The sequence below is a fragment of the Neomonachus schauinslandi genome, chromosome 2 (assembly GCF_002201575.2).
Source record: "Neomonachus schauinslandi chromosome 2, ASM220157v2, whole genome shotgun sequence".
In the NCBI taxonomy this organism is placed as follows: Eukaryota; Metazoa; Chordata; class Mammalia; order Carnivora; family Phocidae; genus Neomonachus; species Neomonachus schauinslandi.
This window is the reverse complement of record NC_058404.1, coordinates 85,864,079-85,887,026: the sequence shown is the minus strand read 5'-3', so window position 1 is coordinate 85,887,026 and position 22,948 is coordinate 85,864,079. Positions and strand designations below refer to the sequence as shown.

The window sequence follows — 22,948 nt, the reverse complement described above, 5'->3', positions numbered from 1 at the left end:
CAGAACGTTCCATGTGAAAGATGGCTGGGCATTCAATCTTGCTGGCTGCTGTCTCAGTCCTGTCGGCCTGTCAACAAAGTAAGAGTCTCAGGCAGTGTGTGTGTGTGTGTGTGTGTGTGTGTGTGTGGCAGGGGGAGGGAGGTCTGGTTTTGAGGTTCATACTTACTTCCTGGTGGCATAGTCTACTCTGGGTCGGGTCATCCACGCCTCTTTCCCTGGAGACAGAGATTTGGAACATTCCAGGGAATAGTTCTCGAAAAGGGGCCGAGGTAGGCTCTCTGAGCCCAGCGATTCTGCCACGTTTGTGGTTACAACCCACAGCCCAGTTCAGATGGGTGTTAGAAAAGCACCAGCTAACCTGATGGAAGAGGTCTATCCACACTAATTCGGAGTGTTCCAACGGAAACATCTTACCTGCTTTAGACCATGGCTGTGGTTTCTTGAACCCTGATCTTTTATTATTTTTTTTTAATTTTACTTTTTTAAAGATTTTATTTATTTGACAGAGACACAGCGAGAGAGGGAACACAGGCAGGGGGAGGGGGAGAGGGAGAAGCAGGCTTTCCACGGAGTAGGAAGCCCGATGCGGGGCTCGATCCCAGGACCCTGGGATCATGACCTGAGCCAAGGCAGACGCTTAACGACTAAGCCACCCAGGCGCCCCAACCCTGATCTTTTAATTAATGTTTCTTAAAAATGAACTGCCTACGGTAGGTATGATAATCAGATCAGGTTTAAAGAAATGTGCAGAAATACGAGCTTCAGGTTAGGTGATGAATTGGAAACCTTAAAGCACCTTCCCACTAGGATTATTGGGTATATCAATTGCCTGGTTATGTAAAGAGCATTTGCTCCATGGTGGGGGGGGGTCACATTTGCTCAATTCTTATCATCTTATCTCTGATATCAACTTAACATGCTAAATGGGAAAAAGGGTCTGGACACTGGGGAGCAAGACTAGGAACCAACCGTGCATATTTCTTTATTTTTCTAAGTGTGCGCCTCCCAGGAAAGGGGTGCAGAGCCAGGGTGCACAGACGGCCACAGCATGAAGGGACCACAGCTTTGGATAAAGTCCCACCCTGCATGCGTGTTCAGTGTCTTGCCTAATCAGTGTGTTTTGTGTATTTATGAAAATAGGATACCATGACACACATTTTGTGGTTTGATTCACATTCTAGAGTAGAGCAGGATGTTTATTGCCAACAAAAGCAGCACTTGGGTCTCGGGCACCCCCCGTGCTGACCCACTGATTCACATACACCTCCACGGAAGCATACCATCCCTGTTTCCCCTTCCTGGTGCTGCAGGGAGCACAGGAGTGGGGCCACATATGCCCCAGAGCCTCTGTCAGCCTCACAGAGAGGCTTCTGTTTGCTGGTGGGTGCAGGGGACAGTGGGAACTGTGGCCAGAGGTCAGGTGGGGGTGGGTGGGAGTGGGTAGAGAGGAGAGGGGACTGGGCCCGTGGTGGTTGGTGGTGTTAGAAAACAAAATTCAACTGAGTAAGTTGTAAAGATCTTATTGGCTTTATTCAACGAGTCATGCATCAGGCAGCATCCCATCTAGCAGACAGACAGGCGCTCTGGAGAGCTGTACAGTATGAAAGACTTACAGGCAGAAGGGGGGATTGTTTGTGGCAAAGGGCACCTTTTTAGATAGCATTTATCTATCGGGCCGATTGCCTCACTAGTGCTAACCAGGTCATTCCAGATTGGCTGGTGTAAGATTCCACTTCTGGGAGAGGTTGAAAGCGTCATTAAGTGAGGGATTAAGGCTCAGTTCCGTGATATCAGCTTAGTGCAAATAACTCCGTCTTGGGCCTGTTGTCTCTTTTTTTAACAGTGGTAGACAGGGAACGTTTACTGATTGGGTCGGGGAGAGAGAGAAAGAGAGAAAGAGAAGACAGAACTGTTGAGTTGACATTAAGGACCAGAATTTGCTGCTTCTGCAAAAGTGTGGTGTTTATGGAGAAGGAACACCATGAACCATGGTAGAAGCAGGTCAGGGTTTGAAGACAGACAGTCTCCTATCTGTCCAGCTCAGCCACTTATCAGCTGGGTGCCCCTGGCCAGGATATTCTGTCCTTCAATGTCCTCATCAAAGAGGGTTAAGCAGGACGCTGGGTGAGAAATGCCCACCAGGGTGCCTGGCCTGGGGTTGGTGCTTAGCATGGTCAGTCCCCATCCTCCGCTGCGTCCGCACAGAAAGAAGTTTCCGCTGGACTGAGAGGCAGCCACACAGTCAAGAAGCTGAGCTACGGCTGGGGCAGGGGGAGGGGGTGTCTCGATTCACTCACCACAGCATACATACATCCCTCCGGAGAAAGTGAAGAAAAGAGGAAAGACAGGCATAGCAAAAGGAGAGTATTCCCAAGTAGTTTTTAGGCGACTGGTAGGGAGGGAAATAAAATGGTGCCGTCCAGAAAAGGTAAACCAGCCTTTCCACCCTCCTCGTGTGATCCCAGCGGCCGCCACGGTCTCTCTAAGGCCCCAGACCTGGAAGCGCAGAAAGGGCTTCTCCTCCTCTGGGAGACGATGGCCCAACTGAATCCTTCTTCCCGGGGCTGTGGGTGGGCTGGGCGTGGGGGGAGCATTCAAACACCCCTGCCGTTGCCGGAAGCTCGTTCCTCGCGGTCGCCGCTGCTGCAGCCAGGTGCGGCCAGGTGTGGCCAGGTGCGGCCAGGTGCTACGCACAGCCAGGAGGAAGGCGGCACTTTCGAGGCTTTCACATACAGCTTCATTTCGAAGCTCTGGGTTCTTGCACCATTTACCACGTGTAAATCAAGGAGCACACATCTTTCATTGTTTCCATCTTACAGATGGAAGCAAGAAGCCTTACCAAGTGTTTTCTCCGAGGCCGTGGGGCCATGGTGGCAGCAGGGTACAGAACAGCCTCCCTATTTCCCCTCTGCAGACACATCTCCTCTTTGGCTCCAGCGGGGCTCATGACTCGTCGGCCCCCCCCAGAATCGTGCTGCCTCGTGAGGATTTAGCCAGGGCTGGAAACAGTGCTCAGTCCCACGTTTTCCGGATCTTCACCCTGCTCTGTCTGGCTTCAGTGCACGAAAGGATATTTCGTGCACTGCAGTTTGAATGAGAGACTCCAGCTAAGCATTTATACACTTTAGATGTTCAGCTACAGCGTTTAAATCCTGAGCAACGGTTTATTTGTAGCAGAGAGGAAGTGAGGGGGTGGGAAGAGGCCTGCTGTGTGAGCCCTTACTGAACCAGGCTCACTATTTACTGACTTGTCAGAGGGGAGATAGTATTGGGTCTCAGGAGGAAATGCATCACGCCTAAGACTGTCACACAAGCTAGGAACGTGGTGCGCTAAAGGAAACTAGTTTGGAAACATGAGCAAGTAGGAAATGGATATGTAGGTACTAAAATAAGTAAGACCGGAATTGTGTTGGAGAGAACTGGTAAGGAACTGAAACCAGAAGAAATAATCTAAAGGGAAGTCATAGACCCCAGAGTTAATTATGAGGCAGAAAGAGGGTGATAAAGACAGGAGGTGAGAACATCTGACCAAGGAGGAAGCATGGGTCTGGAAGCCAATGAGCTTTACAGGGCTGGTCATCAGATGTAAGTGACTTTGGCATTGGGCTTGGATGATCTAATGCAACAAATGTGGCCAAGGAAGGAGAACAAAGTCATAATCATTTCATAGTAGGGAAACTGAGTCAGACAGGGAGGCATCGTTCCCAAAAGTTTTCTTGTGACCCTCCCTCCTGGCTCTTGTCCTCTCTAGGTAGCCAATGATCTGTTTTATGTCATTATGGATTCATTTGCATTTTTGAGAATTTTATATAAGTGAAACTATACAGTACTATTCTCTTCTGGTCTTGCTTCTGTCATTCAGCATAATATGTTTGAGGTTCATCCATGTTGTTTTATGTGTCAATCGTTCATTCCTTTTTACTGTCAAATAGTATTCTATTATATGGATATACCACATATACCACAATTTGTTTATCCATTAGCTTGTTGACCAACATTTATGTTAGGGTTCTCCAGAGAAGCAGAACCAATACAACACACACACACACACACACACACACAGAGGCATTTATTTAAAAAAATTGGTTCATAGCCATTGTGGGGGCTGGCAACTCTGAAATTTGCAGGGCGGGCTAGAAGGCTGGAAATTCCAGCAAGAATTGGTGTTGCACTATGGAGCCTGAAGGTAGTGTGGAGGCAGAATTCCTTTCTCTTTGGGGAACTTCAGGCTTTTCTCTTCAGGCCTTCAACTGATTGGATGAGGCCCATCCACCGAAGAACGGTAATCTGCTTTACTCAGAGTTTACTGATATAAATGTTAATCACATCCAAAAAATATTTTCACAGAAACATCTAGACTGGTGTTTGACCAAACGGCTGGGCACCATGGCCTAGCATAGTTGACACAATAAAATTAACAATTGCAGAGTTGTTCCTAATTTTTGGCTATTATGAATAAAGCTGCTGTGAACATTTGTGTACAAGTTTTTGTATGGACATACGATTTAATTTCGAGGAAATAACTAGGAGTGGAATGATTGGCTATATGGCCTATGTATGTCTAACTAAAAAAATCCATTCCAAATGGTTTTCCAAAGTGATGGTACCATTTTATGTCCCCCCCAGAGTGTATGAGAATTCTGGCTGAGCCTTACCTCTCTTTTTTAATTGATATGATTTGTCTTTTTAATTTTACACATTTTAATAGGTATGTAGTGGTATCTAATTATGATTTAAATTTGTGTTTTTCTAATCAATAGTGATGTGTCACATTTTAATCGTTAATCCCTCTATATACTTGCAGGTTATTTTGCTTTGCATGTAGGAAAGGCAAGATTAAAATACAAAGTCACACCCCCAGCAGTCTCTGGGTCACCAGAGTTTGAAAGGATATTTCGTGCACAGTAAGTAACGCTTCCCCCACCCTTCTGGGGTCTGGGCCTAGCACATATAGAGAATTCTGATCCGGGGAAAGAGGTACAGAGAAGGTATCCCACTGGAACAAACCGCGCTTCACAGCCAAACCCCTTCTCATGATCCTTGAAGCTTGAAGCATCTAGTACATGGAGTCTCTACCCACCTAGAGGGTACACTTACAGAAAAGGCTGGGATCTTGAGAAAGACTGCTATACATCTCTAAGCATGGCAGTTTGGTTAAAGAGCCCCTTGAGTACCCTGAGAGTTCAATAGCCTCCAGCTGGATTAGCTATGACATCAATTTTCTATCTTTATTTTTCCTTTCCACGTGGAACAGAGGTGGGTCAGTCTTACCCTCTGCCCATGAACCATTTCCTAAAACCCCAAACCTGTAAGAATGAGAAAGCTTTCCATTTCACACATACTTGTAGTGATTTTCATCATCTTGTCTTTTCAGATGCACACAGAATGTTCCACCGTAAACACCATGAATTTGGCTGCTGCAGATGCTAGGGCTCCCTTTAGATTTCATCCCCAAATTAAGTGCTTTTAGAAACATTGCATGTGTCACCATTTATATGTCACTTGGTTCTTTTGTTAATATTTTGGGATTTTTCATCTATGTCATGAGTGACGTGGGCCTATAATTTTCCTTTCTTCTATGATCTTTGTCTCACTTTTATATCAAGATTATACTAGTCTCATGGAATGAGTTAGAGAATTATTTTCTCAGAGAACTTTAATAAGACTGGGAGACTGTGTTCCTTCAAAGTTGTTAGAATTTGCCTGTAAAATGATCTGAACTGACGTTTTCCTTATGGAAAAAATTTTAAACTATGGAATTTGATTTCTTTAATGATGATTGGATTATTCAGATTTTTGTTACATCTTGAATCACTTTGGGCAAGTCGTGATCCTTGAACTGACAGCATTGTTTTCTTGTCCATCTCTTTGCTTCAATAAGAATTGCACAGACTATTCCCCAGGCTTGGAAGTGTGGTATGTTAATAGAAGAGATAATTTTAAGAGGTGCCTAAACATGTTTTTTTCAACAAAATTTTGTTGTGGTAAGAACATGTAACATGAGATATATCCTCTTAAAAAATTTAAATGTATAAAACATTATTGTTCGTAGAGGTACCATGTTGTACAGCAGATCTCCAGAGCTTGATCTCTTACTTGACTGAAACTTTATGCCCAAGATACGATTTTCAGTAATGTTGAACTACATGATGAGAAACTCATTTCCATTTCAATTGTCTTTGAATCTTTATGATTATGTCAAGTGGAAAGCATTGGTTTGGTGCCAGTCTGTCCCACACTCCAATATTTATTTTTATCAGAGTAATACACATATGTGGTCTGAAAATAAAGTGAGATTACAAGCTTGAAAGCAACAAATAATTCTCCTTACTGCCAATCCAACTCCAGAGACAACCATCGGCACCCTTCTGACTACTACTTTTGGTATTTACTTCCATATTTCTAAATATTATGCTTTCACTGCTATTTATTGATTCACAAATTTTAGACATTATCAATTAGCTTCCTTTTATGGAAGAAAAAATTTCATGTCTCTCTACTTCCTCATTTCCTTACTTCCACCTTCCAGTACAGTTATATCACTTTGTTGAGTTAAACCAATAGCCAATGTTTATATTATTGTAATTAACTAAGTAATGTTCAAAGCTGAGTCATATAGTATACTATGATTTCATCTCCTTCTTGTGAAATTTTTTGTTTTATCTGGGGTTAATGATTGCCTCTTTGTTTATTTGTTTGCTTAGTTTCATCCTCAAATCTTTAACAGAACTGAAAATCTTCTCTTAATACATTCAAATACATTAATCTAGTAATACCATTTGTTTTTTTTCTTGGATCATTTCTGCTTGAGTCCTCCATCTTTCTGCTCTGGTCTGCTTTTTAAACCTGCTACATGCTGTCATTGTGGGACCTTCTGTCATTATCCTAGGAATTTTCCTATATCCTCCTGATTTGGATTGCCTGTTTTCCTGGATCTCCTATTTTCCTGTTTATTGGTTTTCTCTCATTTTGGTGGAACATACCCTGCAGAAGTTTCCTGAGAGAGGGTGAATAGTTGGTCAAATTTTGAGACTTTGCTTTTCTAAATATGCCTTTATTCTGCCTCACAGTTGATTGATGGCTCGGTTAGGCATGCATTTCTATGTCAAAAATCCTTACCCTTAGAATTTTGAAAATATTCCTTTATTATTTTCCAGTATCCACTGATATTGTCATGATGTTCTGTGCCATTCTAATTCCCAGTTCTTTGTTTGGAAACTGTGGAGGCTTTAGGATCTTCCCCTCATCCCAATGTCCTAAGATGTTATGGTGCTGTGCTTGCTTAGAGGCATTTGACTTCACTCTGCTGAACCATAGATAAGGCTTTTTTTATAGCCTGAAAACTCATGTCTTTCTGTTCTAGAATTTTTTTAAAATGTCTTTTTCCCTGAATTTCCTCTTCTTCATTTTCTCTGTTCCTTTATTCTTTTTATTTATTTATTTAAGATTTTATTTATTTATTTAAGATTTTATTTATTTATTTGACAGAGAGAGAGAGAGACACAGCAAGAGAGGGAACACAAGCAGGGGGAGAGGGAGAGGGAGAAGCAGATGTCCCTCTGAGCAGGGAGCCCGATGTGGGGCTCGATCCCAGGACCCTGGGACCATGACCTGAGCCGAAGGCAGATGCTTAATGACTGAGCCACCCAGGTGCCCCTGTTCCTTTATTCTTAAAACCTATATTAGTTTTATGTTGACCTGTGGATGGGTCATCTAGTTTTCTTTTATCTTTGGTTTTTCATCTTCTTGGACTTTTGTTTTTTCTGGGAAATTTCTTGAACTTCTGTTTACTAATCTTTAAAAAAAATTCAGATATCAATTTTAATTTCTAAGAATTAATTTTTATTCTTTGTTCTTCAGTTATTGCTGCTGCTATTAAATTATCCCTTTTTTGTTTTATGGATACAGTTTAATCTCTTTTATCTGAAGATTTTAATGATAATGTTTTTAAAAAATTTTTTGTATAGTGCTCGCTTCGGCAGCACATATACTAAAAAATTTTTTGTATAATTTCTGTTTTTTCCAAGTTCCTTATTTGTCAATTTTAGCCCCTGTCTTTCATTTTTATTTATTATTTGCCCATTAAAAATCTATTGAGCACCTCTATATGCCTGGCACTGTTCCTGTAGTTTATCAGTGAAAAAATTAGACAAAGATCCTTGCCCTCTTGAAGTTTACCTTATAGTCAAAGAAGACAGAAAGTAAACAGGTAATATTATAAGAAAATACTATATTATGCAAGAGGTGGTAAGTGTTAAGAAAAAGGAGAGCATTGTAAGGGGGCAGAGGGGTGGATTGCTATTTAGGGTGGTCAGTGTGGACCCCACTGAGAAGGTGACACTTGAGCAAAGGCTTGAAGTAGGTAAAAAGTTAGCCATGTGAACATGCAGAGGAAACCTTCTTGAGGCCGAGGGACTAGCCAGTGCAAAGACCCTCAGTGGGAATGTGCCTGGTGGGTTAGCAAGGAAGTCAGTGTGGCTGAGAGAAGGAGCTGACAAAGTGGTAGGAGGTAAAGTCAGAAAGGTAATGGATGGATCATGTAGGGCCTTAAAAGCTGTTGTAAGGACTTTGGCTTTTCTCTGAGTGAAAGAGAAAGTCATTATTAGGTTTTGAGCAGAGGAGTAACACGATCTTATATTTTAAAAGGATCACTTGGTCTGCTTTGCTGAGAACAGTCTACATGGAGGCATTGGTAGAAGCAGGAAATTCGGTTGGGAGGCTAACTTGAACCAGGGAGGTAGCAGTAGAGATGGTGAGAAATGGTCAGATTCTGGATATGTTTTGAGGATAAAGCCAAGAGAATTTCCTGACATGATAAATACGGAGTGTGAGAAGCGTCAAGCACGACCTCAGAGATTTGGCCCAAGCATCCCAAGAGACAACAGAGAGAGACAACAGAGAGAGAGAAGGCCGCAGGAGGAGCAGTTTTGGGAGGACGACTGGGAGGTTCTGTTTGACATGTTGTGTCCGAGATGTGACTTAGGCTACAGCTAAGGAGAGGCTGTAAGCATTGTCATTCACTAAGCTACTTGGATCCTTTCTTGTTGCATCGGAAATAGCCTAGTACATTGTTTACACATCTGAGTGGAGAGATAGCAGGCAGGTGGATATACGAATCTGCATTTCAGAATTCTCCATTCGACAGAGAGAGATCTCAGCAGAGAGATCTGAGCTGGAAATATAAATTCAAGAGTCATTGGCACACAAAGATGATTTAGAACCACAAGACTGGAAGAAATCTCTTTTTTTTGGAAGAACTCTTTAAGGGAGTGGGTGTAGGTAAAGGAGAGAAGAGGAGCAAGGACTGAATCAGCCTTAGAAGTCAAGAAGACAAGGGTCCAGCAAAAAAATCTGAGCAAGGGAGATCTTAGAAGCTTTACTCAAATGTCAATGGTTCTTGATTGGCTATCTGTGCCAATTTAATAAAGAGTATCAGAAAATGAATTGGAAGCTCTGTGGGCATGGGTGGGGCTTACCGAGTGGGCAGCTTCACCAAAGGGTGATTGATGAGCAGCAGCTTTTTTTTTGGAGAGCCCCAAATGTCATTATCTGTCGGTTCTCTTTCTGGGACCATTTGGTTTCTCTAGAGAAAACCCTTAAGCCCCCAGTGGGGACAGGCAAGTATAGGGTGAGGGAGGAGGATGTGTATAATAGGTCTCACTTCTAGAAACCTGAAAGTGTGGTGGGCGAAGAAAGGAAGGTTCTTCCACTACACGTATGCAGGTGCGCACACTTTTCAGTACAGAATTTTATCCCTACCCTCCATTATTCCTGGACCCCCCTGTGACTCTCTGGTTCGAGTTCTCTAGACAATAGACCTCCCATCTCCTGGATGGGGAAGTAGGGATGGGGCTCAGAGGTGGAGGGGAGCTAAAGCACTCCTTATTATAGTCTGTCAACCAGTTCTTCCCTTTCAGCCTTTGGCCTCAAAGGTACCCGGAGTCCCCAGTTCCCGAGCCTCTTGGGGTTTTGGGATGAGCAGGGTCTTAGTCTTCATTGGTCCTTCCTCCTGTAGGCACTGAGGCTTCATCTGTCTGTACTCTGTCAGCTCAGCTCCTGTTCCCCTGAGTGCTGTCCTTCCTCAGAAAGTTGCTAACATCTCTCTTCCACTGCTGTGTCTGCTCCCACTCTCTTTGTTCTCGATGACTTTATATCTATTTTTTTCCTTTACTGGCATTTTAGTGAAGTTTCAGGAGGGAGAAGAAATAAACATGGGTTCACTCTGTCATGTTTAGCATGGAGTCCTCGTGATGTGTTCTCAACACCTCTTGAACATCCATTCTCCATTCGACAGAAGGAGGGTCTCATGCTCTGAGCCTTCAGCAATCAACAGCATCTAATGAGAACTTGGCAAATTTTGTTCTCATGGGATTTATTTTTATACTTTATTTAGAAAGTGATATTCTTTTTCTACTCATAAAATTTCATTCTCCCTAAATTAAGTAAAAAAAATATAGTTGATTTATAGAAAAATAGTGTTATATGGTGACGCTAAAATTTTTTTTTTATTTTTTTTTATTTTTTTATTTTTTAAAGATTTTATTTTATTATTTATTTGACAGAGAGAGACACAGTGAGAGAGGGAACACAAGCAGGGGGAGAGGAAGAGGGAGAAGCAGGCTTTCTGCCGAGCAGGGAGCCCGATGCGGGGCTCGATCCCAGGACCCTGGGACCATGACCTGAGCCGAAGGCAGACGCCCAACGACTGAGCCACCCAGGCGCCCCTGGTGACGCTAAAATTTTGACAGTGATATATTAATGCTTGAAGTTTGGGAGACACTGTACTATTTATACAAATCATCACGGGAGGAAATTCCACATCTTCCTACATTGTCTTCTGTCATCTAAGAACTTTCTGTTGGGGAGTGTTGGGCTTCTGTCACGCTCAATCCTTGGGCTGCTTCTGGTTCTGTTTGTTCTTATACTTTCCACAAATTTGATTTCTTTCAAGTTATTGCTCTCTCCTTTTTTTTTTTAAGATTTATATATTTATTTGAGGGGGTGTGGAAGTGAGGAAGAGAAGAAGCAGGGGGAGAAGAGGAGGGAGGGGGAAAGAATCCCAAGCAGACTCTGCGCTGAGCACAGAGCCCGTCTCTGGGCTCAATCTCACAACCCTGAGATCATGACCTGAGCTGAAACCAAGAGTTGGACACTTAACTGACTGAGCCACCCAGGCACCCCCTCTCTCTTCTCTTCTATAGCTGGACACCATTTTGAAGTATATCTCTTAAGTTTCTGTTTATAAAAAAAATATACACACCTAATTTCCTTGTTAGAAGTGTTTTGTTTGTTCTGTTTGATTAATCACGGCAGAATGAAGAGGGGTTAAAAAATAATGGCCAATAATTAGGGCAGAGGGAGTGAGGAGTCATAAAATACCCTTAAGAGCATAGTAATAATTGTCCTGGGTTCTCTCTGAAGGGTGAGTGGGGAGGGCCTATTCACTTCCCTGAATTTCTTCTTAGATGTTCCATAGCACTAGACCAAATCTTTGCTTAGACTATAAGGTTTAGGTAAGTCAGGCCAAATCAGATTGAATTCATTGCTAGTGAAGCCATTTTGATTTTATCTGAGGTAGTTAGGGCAGGATCCCCCAATAACCAGGTCATTCCAAAGCCTACTTGGCTATTCTTGTCTTCAAGGGTAGGCTCTCTTGAGCTCTGCAAATCCCTGAGAGGAAATGCACTTTCTTTTCTGGCTCTCCTGAACCAAAGCATTGAGTCCTTCAGCCTCTCTTGAAGGTCTTACGATCGTGGCTAGACCAGAAATGCTGTCTTTTCCCCTACTCTTTTTTCCTCCTGCTTTGTCCTCAGTATGGCCAAGAAGCCTGGTGTTAGGACTAATCCTATCTCTAAGTGGAAACTGACATCTCCTAACAATCACTTTGAGGTCCCTCTGACCACCACGGAAGCAACCTGTTTCCTGTCTCGAGCTCACCTCAGGTTGGATATTCATTTGCCAAGCAGAGGTGATTATTATGGGGCCCAGTTTACCCATAGTACCAGCCCAGGGCCTCTTCCCCATTCAGTTCCTCTTCCCTTCCTATAGAGAGGGCCTTAGAGAGGACTCTCTCTAGAGTTTTGTAGTCTTTTGCCAGAATCCATTTTTAAACTTGTGAACAAAGCAACTATGGTTTCAACAAGGGCCATTCCTTCATGTTATTGCTAAGCTTAGGAAATTTTATCTAGTCTAATTTGAGTACCTTGATCCCTTTAGATTGAAGGCTTTTATAAATCTAAAAAGTAGATCCAAGTAATACCTTGATCTTGTTGCAATTTAAGTACATTCCCTCTGATTCTATTCTCACCAGAAGAGAAGAAGAGCCGCTAATGACCCCACTCTTTTTCATACAGTTGGGGACCATTATTATCTTTCATCTCTGTATTTTGAGGCTAGGTAGTAATAATTCTTCAGTTTTTTTCCCCCAACCATTAAAAATTTTTGGTTGTTCTCTTTAGACTAAGATTTTTCGTATTATTTCTAAACGTGAAGCCTAGAGTATATGTAGTGTCCCAACAATGGTTTCATTAGTGCTGGGTAAGATAGAAGAATTTCCTCTCGCTTGGTTCTTTGAATGCACCCCTATTTGCTTAATATTGAATTATTCAGTTCCTGTTCCAGAATTAGCCTGTCACAAGTAAACCCAATCATCGTGAATCTGGGCATTCTTTAGAAATATTACCCTCTTCTTATGCTGCTATAGCTGTAAATTTTTTGTTTTTGTTGTTTCACTTACTTTTTATAGTTACTTTGAATTCAGATCCTGAAATTTAGAGATTAAAACTAGTGGATCTAATGTATGTCTAGAAACTATGGAGAAAGGAAAATTCACAAAGAAAAATTTTCAGGTATTGTGCAACACTGGGATTATAAGTAATGTGGGTCACCTATTTTTGTAACAAGTACAAATAAGTTAAAGAGAGACAGTAACCCTATCCCCATTTTTCTTATAAGGGCACCCATCTTAGATATGATATTAGCTGAAAGCCTAAGGTGTACTTATCCACTGAGTTAGAAAGGGCTAGGGGTCCCCGAGGTGAGAGAATGACTCTAAACGATGAGCTCTTCAAACTGTAGCAACCTCCTCCACAAACCATCTGTATTAGTCAGCTCAGGATGCTGGAACAAAATACCACAGATTGGGTGGCTTAAACAACAGACATTTGTTTTCTCACACTTCTGGAGACTAGAAGATCAAGATCTTGATCTAAGATCAAGGTTCTGGCTGCTTGGATTTCTGGTGAGAGCTCTCTTCTTTTCGCTTGCAGATGGCTGCCTTCTTGCCATCTCCTCCCTTGGTGTGTGCACTCAAGGGCAGAGAAGGGGCTGGGCAGAGTGAGTCTGGGGGGTGTCAGAGAGCTCTCTGGTGTCTCTTCTTATAAGGACACCAATCCCATTAGATCAGGGTCCCACCCTTCTGACCCCATTTAACCTTAATTACTTTCTTACTCCACATACGGCCACGCTGGAGGTTAAGCCTTCAACATATGAATTTTGAGGGACACCAACCGTCAGTCCATGCCACCACCAAATAGCTCTGTCACCCAAGCTGGCTGAGTCTCAGGTGGTGGGGGGACGAGAAGCAGCAGGAATGTGGATGAGCTGCGAGCCTCGCTCCCTTATCTGCTTGCTCATCCTGGTGCTTAGCAGCAGCACTCCTGAATGGGGGTTCGATCCTGCCCTCCTGCTATCTGTGGTAACTGCCCTCTGGTGTTCCCACACAAGGGTTGCTCGACAAGGAGCAATTCAGATAGTTAAGAATCTATATAGAAAGATTAGCTCCAGCACCTTTCATCCATGAACCTTTGCTGAGCATATTAACCTGTTGCTCTGACCCTCAGCCAGTGTAATAATCGAAAAGACTTTCCAGGGTCAAAAGCCAGCAGACTGAGGCTGGGTCATCTGCTAATAGAGCAAGCCGCTCGTGGCGGTGGGCAGGCCACTGCTTCCGAATGAGTTACCCGGACAGAAGGAGAAAGAAAAAGGAGCAAACAAAAACTCAAAAGAGGAAAACCTCCTAAGAAGCTTCCTTTAAGTGGCCTTGTCTGTTTTTATTTCTTAAACGTGTTCTATTATTAGAAAGGTACTCTAGCTAATCAGGTTTTTCCCTTCGGTAGCTGGTTCACATTTTCTATGAACAAGAGTGTCATACACAGTCTCCTGTTGTGCCTTTATTAGAAATCTACCAAATAGCAGAGCTATTTTTTTTTTAAAGACTTTATTTATTTATTTGACAGAGAGAGAGACAGGAGAGAGGGAACACAAGCAGGGGGAGTGGGAGAGGGAGAAGCAGGCTTCCCGAGGAGCAGGGAGCCCGATGCGGGGCTCGATCCCCGGACCCTGGGATCATGACCTGAGCCGAAGGCAGACGCTTAATGACTGAGCCACCCAGGTGCCCCATAGCAGAGCTATTCAGAAGAGTTTAAGGTCAGAATTCTCCCAAGTGATGCGTCCATGCTGAGGGCTCTAAGTAATCTGCTGTGAGGGTGAGGAAATTTGGGAGCTTCTATTTATATTTGCTCTTAAAATCTCATTCTTTAATTTCTATTTTGTGTGTGTTATATCATGTAGATGATATTCTTTTCCAGTTGATTCTATCAGCTGTGCTAACTGATCAACCCCATATTCCCAGTGGCTTAACACAATGGAAGTTTATATCCTGGTCACGTAGGGTCCCATATGGGGGTTCCTGGTGGAGTGGCCTTCCACATGGCCCCTTAGAGGCCAATGCTCCATCCATCTAAGGGGTCTGCCCCCATCCATGTCCTCAGAGCTCTCTCTGCTCAACCAGTGTGTGGGGGAAGGGAGCTTGGCACACCCGCTTCTTAACCATTTGGCTCAGAAGTGACATATTTTACTTTCTCTTTCCATTGGCAGGAAATGGCCCCGCCCAAATCCAGGACGGCCCAGAATCTAATCCCTGGCTGAGCCCCTACTCCACAGCACAAACTTTTGAGGCCAGCTAGCTACCTGTGCTACATATAGGAGGACATGTGTTTGTTTGTTTTTAATGGGGTTATGCAACCATGAGAACTACACAATCAACAAAATTTGGAGACCAGTGTTTTTAGGAACTGCCCAATTTGGCTATCAGGCCACAGTTTGATTCTTTTCTCCAAAATGAGGTGAACTGAGCAACACAGTTCATGCTGAGCCAGGGTCAAACGGTACATAGTTCGGGATTGCCCTCACTACTGCCGGCCCTTGGGTCCAAGTGAGACTCGGCAGTGGCCATGAGTCTGGGGCCCCACAGCCAGGCTCCCTTGGGGTTGGGGATGAAGCCTGAGGGATTTCAGCAGCTTTAATGAGTCAATCTCCATAGGCTCCTTCAGGTCATCCTTTCTGGTGACCAGCTCTTTCTGGTTTGCCTAAGGCTTTCCTACTCAAAGTTCTGCGTCCCAGGAAACCTTAGGACAGACAGAGATAATGTATCTGGGACCGTCCTGGTTATAAAATTCAAAGTCCCATGTTCAGTCTAGGGCAAACTAGGAGGATTGGTCACCCTACTGGCTTTCTAACAGACTCTTCCTGTTATTGTCCCTGGGTAGACTTTGAGGCATATGGTGACATCTGCCTATAACAAAGGAAAAGCTTCTCCCCTAATCATTTTTTTTTTTTAAGATTTTATTTATTTGCGAGACAGAGAACATGAGAGAGAGGAGGGTCAGAGGGAGAAGCAGACTCCCTGCCGAGCAGGGAGCCCGACGCGGGACTCGATCCCGGGACTCCAGGATCATGACCTGAGCCGAAGGCAGTCGCTTAACCGACTGAGCCACCCAGGCGCCTCCCCCTAATCATTTTATGGGAAACTTAAATATCAAAAGAGCACAGGATTATTGAGCACAGAGGGCTCTAACCAGGGAAGAGTAGACAGACACGTTTCCCTCAGTGTGGGCATGCAGGAAAGGGGACAGTCCATCAGTGGCCATAATCAGCTACCCTCTCTCTTCCATGTGAAGGGAAATGGGCACAGCCGCTTCCAATTGGAAGACTGTTTCCTGTTGCATTTGGAGACTTTTCCTGAGGATCACCTGTCGTAGGGGAACAGAAGATACCTGCTTTCGTGTCCACAAGAGACCAGAAATGATTTTCATTTTAGTTTTCTTGTCAATGTAACTGTAATTAGTCACCAATAAGGTTGTTAAGAACACATTTTCCGAGTTTGGTCCCCTTGAGTTAAACAATGTTTGTGGATGACTCGCTGTGAACAAGCTGTCTTGGGACATATCCAGGCGTGAACCACCTAACTGTGGTGGCAGAAAGACATGGTCGCATGCTGGGGGGGCTGGAGGCGGGGACGGGAAGAGGACCTACTGAACAGACAGAATGGGATGCAAGGTATGTCAAGACCAAGCAATACCTGGTATTCTCAGCAGGCAACTATAGAGAAGACCATCTGCAAATAGCCAGGCCCCAGGGCTGGCCGTAAGAGATTATTTTCAATCTCTGAGAGGTGATATTAAGACATGGACAGAGCCCCCTTTCAGAGGGACTAGGGCTTAAGGCAGGTGAGCAAAAGTGGGGCCAGGAGCAAAGGATAATGAGCACCACTAAGAGCTAAGGCCAGGGTGGGACCAACAGTGACTAACTGCCTACAGGGGACAGAGGGACAGCAGAAGTGCCCAAATGCTCCAGGCTCCGCCCACCCACAGGGAGCACAAATGCAGTTAACAGACACACCCTTGCCTGAATCTCAATGGCTTCTAAGCACGCCTGCTGACCCAGGACCTCAGCAACCCCTCCCTCTGTCTTCTGGGTCACTTCCCGGAGCCCCAGGGGAGGTGCACAGGGACACAGCCCCTGCTGGCAAGCACTTGAAGGGAGGAATCCTGCCGCTGTCCTGCTAGAGTCTTCCCCCAAATCCTGTGGATGCAAGCCCCATTAGCTTTCAGAGCTAGGGGTTTGGGGGGCCCAGTCTTCAAGCGGAAGTCTTAAAAGTCTTGCCTCCACTGTAGGAGTCAGTTGGCTTTTGGGTTTCTTTCAGAGGGGATTGCTCTGTGTGTGGTTATACAATCAGCGTATCTGTGGGAGGAAGGAAATTCAGGAGCCACCTGTGTTGCCCTCTTGGTGGCAAAAGCAAAATAAAACAACTTTTTTTTTTTTTTTTTAGTTAAGAAAATAAAACCAGTCACGGTGACCTCAGCTAGAAGATACAGGTCTTCAAGAACCGGTATCAACTATTTCTGGGCCAGTTGCCTCATAACCTTAAGTACACAAGCTTTAAGGAAGGATGTGGAATCATTTCTAATTCTCCACACTATGCCCCTGTCACCAGGATCAACTCAAGACATTACAGATGACATTAGAGTTCTTTCCGGTTGTGATACCGTCAGCAAGGAGCTCAGCCAACCCAACCAAGATCACTTGGGGGCGTAGCACGGCAAGGATGAATATAATTCATCTTTTTTTTCTCTTTGCTAGGTGCAGATGAATTATCGTTTCCAGAGAACTGTTCCTTTTTGCTTAAAATAGTATCAAATTTTCCGTCCAAGTCTTCTATGAATAGAGGCAATTTGACTTGATGTTAGGACAGAGCTTTGGAATCTGGTGGCGACACAGTACCTTGGATTCTCTGCAAGGCATCGGTCAGCTTGTGTTCTCAGGACTTAGTTTTTTCCTCCATAAAATGGGAATGAAAAATACTCATTTACTTCAGGAGATTTTAGGGGAATTATTTAAAACTAATTTTTAACTGCTGAATAACTCAAGACGAAGGCAGTGAGTGTGTAGGAATTTTTGGGAAGAGATCCGAATAATATAAATTGTGTTATTTTCTGGCTTCTTTAGAGAAGATGTGGAATGAATTTTAGGCTTGGAATGAGGGCCATCTCAAGGTCTGTCTTTTGGAAAAGAGCTAGAATTCATTCCTAATACCGGCGGCTTACATGTAGGAAAGTGCTTCCTGGCCCTGATCTGAGATTTAAACAATGTTTGAGACTTACTTGGAAGAATCATTTGACATGAAAAGACATCTAAGTTTTTATGTAATTCTTATAATATTTTTATAAGAAGAGATTAGACATTTACCTCCAGATGAAAGCATAATGTTTTCGTGCTTAGTTTTCTCATAAAATAATCCATGTCTGAGGCTCCTGGGTGGCTCAGTTGTTAAGTGTCTGCCTTTGGCTCAGGTCATGGTCCCAGGGTCCTGGGATCGAGCCCTGCGTCGGGGTCCGGGCTCAGTGGGAAGCGTGCTTCTGCCTCTCCTCCACGCTCGTGCTCTCTCTGTTGTTCTCTGTTTCTCTCTCAAATAAATAAGTAAAATCTTAAAAAAAAAAAAAAAATAACCCATGTCTTTATTTTTTCCTGCAGACAAAACTGTGTGGAGTTTTACCCCATCTTTCTGATTACATTGTGGATGGCTGGATGGTATTTCAATCAAGGTAATTTTCAAAATACGATCAACTCTGTTCTCATGATGACTGTGGTTCTTTGAACCATTAAGGAACAGATGTGCAACCATACATCTACTGATCCCGGAAATTGTTTTAAACAAAATAATCCATGTCTCTGTGCATCAAAGAGCGCTGTTCTGCAGATAAGCTAACTTTGGCTTCATTTCAATTTAATTCAGTAAAAAAGAAAACCAAAAAAAAAACCAAACTCGGAACAAACTGTATGCTGGGCATTCCCGCATGAAAATGACATGAGCTCTGTCTTCAACTCTGGTTCCTTAATTCTAGTTTCTCTGCAACAGTTCGCCCTAATGATCATAGCTGTTATTTATTGAGCACTCACTATGTGCCAGGTACTGTTTTAAATTTTCAAACCTATCCAATGTACAGGATATATAGGATTAAAAGCCTTCCTATGAAGTAGGTTCTATAATTAATGCCTACTTTACAGATGAGGAAACTAAATCACAGGTTAAGTAATTTGACCAACTTAACATTCATCAGTGTAGGAGAAAATTGGCTTTCAGGTACAGGCAGGGTCTACAGGTGTTTCCCCAATAACCCAGGTACCTTTTCTTGAGTTCCCAAAAATGTCCCTGTGTGTAGCAGCTCTGCAAACATCTGGGAATATCCTCGGTGAGCTGAAGGCTTAACCCAACTTGGCCTGTCTCTTTAACACCGGGGGTCAGAGGAGCACCAGATACCTTAGTTGGAGAAATTCAATCTCTTTTGCTTTCTGATAACTTTCATCACCTCATTTGGGTCTGACACTTGATGGCTGAGATGGCAGTAAACCCCAATCCAGCTGCTTTCAAAGGCAACCCCATCACTGTCCTCTTGTAATTTTTACTGTCAACTGAGGAATTTCAGATAAAATGTCCTTCAGAGAGAGACTTCTTAACTCTATTCCAACTCACATTTTTGTCCCCTGAGGGCATGCATGAAGGGGGTTGTTCCTTGTCAGGTAAGACTGCATTAACAACTAATAAGAAAAGTGCCTTTGAAAATGGGACGCAGTCTCTGCTGTTTGACCGTTTGGATATTTCACTGTAATGGGCTGAATGAGGCCCACTGTCAGAAAAGGATTTTCTGTCATAATTTTCGTTCTTTCTCATGAAAAGTTAAGTTGCCTATTAATTGTCCTGAATAATTCTCATTGGCTTCGCGAGAGTTAAGTCATTAAAGGTGGGGGGGGGGGGCTTCAAACCTGCAGCCTGTTTCAGGATCTCTCCACTTCCTCCCTCACAGGCAGGTGCCCACCCCTCATCTCTTCACTTGGCCCCCTCCTTCTCACCTGCAGGCCCCACACAAGCGTCCTCCCCTCAGGAGGCCTTCCCTGACCCCTTTCTAAGGGCGGCCGCCTCCGTCCCTGCTGTTCCATCCATCCTGCTTCATTTCCTTCACTGCACTTTCAATTCTGTGATGTTCTTCTAATTTTTCTCCGTGTTGTCTGTCTTTGCTGATAAACTCCGTAAAGGTAGGAAACTTGTATCTATTTCACTGTTAACCCCAATCCTTAGAATGATACCCGGTATAGAGTAGAAACTAAAAAAAAGGTTTGTGATCTAATAAAATAAGGAATTTAATTTTATCCAGAATATCAGAGCCCCACAGATAGACTTCAGGTGTGTACCAGAGGGCTCTTGAAATTTGCATCCATTGGGTGCTGAGGAAGAGAGAGGTCCCTGATGGTAAGGGAAGATACTGATACTTTCTGTTGGACAAGATGGCAGAGGATCATGCCACACTTTACATTTCTTTTAGGTAAAATTTATGTTCTGTGTAGTGAAAGGCACAGGTCATACATGTACCATTCAATGATTTTAACAAGTGTATACCCATCAAGAAGGAGAACATGACTACCACTCAAAGTTTTTTTTTTTTAAAGACTGTATTTATTTATTTACTTATTTGAGAGAGAGCGAGCAGGGGGAAGAGCAGGGGGAGAGGGACAAGCACGTGGGTGGGGCTTGATTTAACAACCCTGAGATTACAACCTGAGCTGAAACCAAGAGTTGGACACTTAACTGACTGAGCCACCCAGGCGCCCCCAGAAAGTTTTCTTATGCCCCCCTTCGTATGCCCCTCCTCATTAGGCACTTTCAGAGGCAAATACTAGTCCAGTCTTTTTCATCATAGTTTAGTTTTGTCCATTCTAGAACTTTCCATAATTGGAATCTTACAGTATGTACTCTTGTGCAATGCTTCATTCACTCAGCAAAATGTTGAGACTCGCTATGTTGTTGCAAGTATCCGTGTCTTTTCGTTGTTAAGTGGTATTCTGTAGTATGATTATCTCAGTTTGATTATCCATTCTCCTATTGATAGGTGTCTGGGCTCTTTCCCGTTTTTTACTATTATGAATGAAGCTGCAATGAACATTCTGCACAAGTCTTTTTATGGACATGTGCTTTCATTTCTTTTGGGTAAATATATAGGAATGGAATTGCTGGGTCAAAAGTATGTTTAGCTTCATAAGAAACTACCAGAACTTTTCCCAAACTGGCTGTACTATTTTGCACTCCCACCAATAATGTATGAGGATTCCAATACCGCCAACATTTTGTGTTGTTGGTCTGTTTAAATTTTAGCCGTTCCAGTGGGTATGCAGTGGTGTCCTCTCACTGAGGTTTTAAGATGCAGTTTGCTGATACTGAATGATGTTGAATAATATTGAAAAAAAACTCTCATGTGCTTATTGGTACATTTGCTTATCTTCTTGCATGAATTGTCTATTCGAATATTTTGCCCATTAAAAAAATTAAGTTGTTTTCCTTTCACGATTGAATTGTCAGAGTTGTTTGTGTATTCTGGACACACACACGTTTTGTGAGCATTTTCTCAGTTGTCATCCCACATTTTGAGAGACCGCCATCAGATTCTGTATCTTCTCTATTTTCTCTCTGTAGTTTTTGCTACTTGTCTGGGTCTGGTCTACATTTATGCCCGTCACCAGTATTTCTGGGGCTATTCAGAAGCAGCTAAAAAAAGGTAAGGAGAACCTACGAATTGGGTGTTTAGGCAAAGAGTAGCAAGACGGAGTCTGAATTAGCTGTGCGTTCCTGAGGGTATTGGCAGCCCTGATGGTCGTGGTTCTTCCCAGGCTGTGAGCAACTAGGGGTAAGAAGGGAACGTCAAGTACAAACTGTACACTCAGTGTGCACTCATGGCCACCACACTTGAAATCCTTGCAAGAATTGTGCACAATCTCCAAAAAGTTGCAAAGGAATTAATCCTGCCCAGTCTTGAGCATCCTTTGAGTGTGCAAAGGGGCCAGCCTCTGTGGCTAGGCATCCCCTTGGATTTATGGGACGAATCAAAATTTTCAAATGGCAAAAGCATGAAAGTTCTGGGCGGTGCCAGCAACGAGCAGCCTACCTCAGAACGCTTCCCTTCATCACTGCAGCTGGTTATCACCTCTCTGCTTTGTGTCTGTCCTGTAGGATCACCGGTTTCCGACTGAGTCTGGGGACTCTGGCTTTGCTGACGGTCCTAGGCGCCCTGGGGATTGCAAACAGCTTTCTGGATGAATACCTGGACCTCAATGTTGCCAAGAAACTGAGACACTTCTGACGTTACCCCCTCCCTTTGCCCAAATGCTTGCAGAAGCTATTTCCACCCTGAAGGTCATGTGGGGTCAATTGATCAATTCTTAAAAAGAAGTCTTTGTTTTGTTTTTCCTGAAATGGCTTTGTAGGAACATGCCCACTAGAGAACACATTTCCTGTTTAAGAATTAAAGTCCGCCCTGAGGGGAGAGAGCCACATCCTCAGTGGAAGTGCACGGGCTCTGGTTCTGGAAGCGCATGCTGAAGTCACGATTGCTTATGCACCCTGACCGTGTGCTGGGTTTTCTGTGGGGCCACCATCGTCCCCTGCCTCTGATGATCGTCCCACTTCTGTCTTGATGGAACGTTCCAGACAGATGCTGATAAGGCAGCCGTGCTCACTTCATTGGTCGTAGGAGAGCAACAGATGGCTGCACATGGGGGACGTCAGGCAAACACGTAGAGTAGCCAGAGAAGAGAGTCATCAACTAATAGCACAAAACAAATCTGGGTGCGAAATTTACTTTTTAAAGAAAAAAGGAAGAAGAAAAAAAAGGGGGAGCATTCATTTTAAGGAACCATTCAGAGACTAGTGTGCAGTGGATGTCCTTGCCCCTGGCCAGGGGAAGGAGGGGCACGGTCACAGCTAGAGCTGGGTTCCGCTGTACGTCCTGCATCCCGTGCGGTTTGGGGTCGGCAGCTGTTGTGACCCTGCAGTGCGGTCACTGTGTGGCACAATGCAAATGACCCTCCTTTACTTTCTTCATCTTCTTCTTCTTTTTTTTTTTAAGATTATTTATTTGAGAGAACACACAAGTAGGGGCAGCAACAGAGGGGAAGGGAGAAGGAGGCTCCCCGCTGAGCAGGGAGCCCGATGCGGGGCTCGATCCCAGGACCCTGGGATCATGATCTGAGCCGAAGGCAGACGCTCAACGACTGAGCCACCCAGGCGTCCCTGCTTTCTTCATCTGTAGGCTGGGAATGAGTTCACCTCACAGTCTTCAGG

The 22,948-nt window shown here is 43.8% G+C and overlaps 1 protein-coding gene across 1 annotated transcript; it reads left to right on the top strand.

The window, feature by feature from the left end:
- Positions 1-22,054, top strand: MGST2 (microsomal glutathione S-transferase 2). Its single transcript, XM_021679337.2, has 5 exons — positions 1-78; positions 4,805-4,904; positions 18,313-18,383; positions 21,305-21,386; positions 21,839-22,054. Exons 1-5 carry the CDS (start codon positions 21-23, stop codon positions 21,966-21,968), a joined length of 441 nt encoding a protein of 146 aa, XP_021535012.1. The 5' UTR covers positions 1-20; the 3' UTR covers positions 21,969-22,054.
- Positions 22,055-22,948: the final 894 nt, after the last annotated feature.

What these genes read in the sequence shown, in the direction of transcription:
- MGST2 (XM_021679337.2), top strand. Translation starts at nt 21, where the DNA reads ATGGCTGGGCATTCAATCTTGCTGGCTGCTGTCTCAGTCCTGTCGGCC. An exon ending in GAAAGGATATTTCGTGCACA is followed by an intron (nt 4,905 to 18,312) that starts GTAAGTAACGCT and finishes TTTTTCCTGCAG; the next exon opens with ACAAAACTGTGTGGAGTTTT. An exon ending in TCAGAAGCAGCTAAAAAAAG is followed by an intron (nt 21,387 to 21,838) that starts GTAAGGAGAACC and finishes TCTGTCCTGTAG; the next exon opens with GATCACCGGTTTCCGACTGA.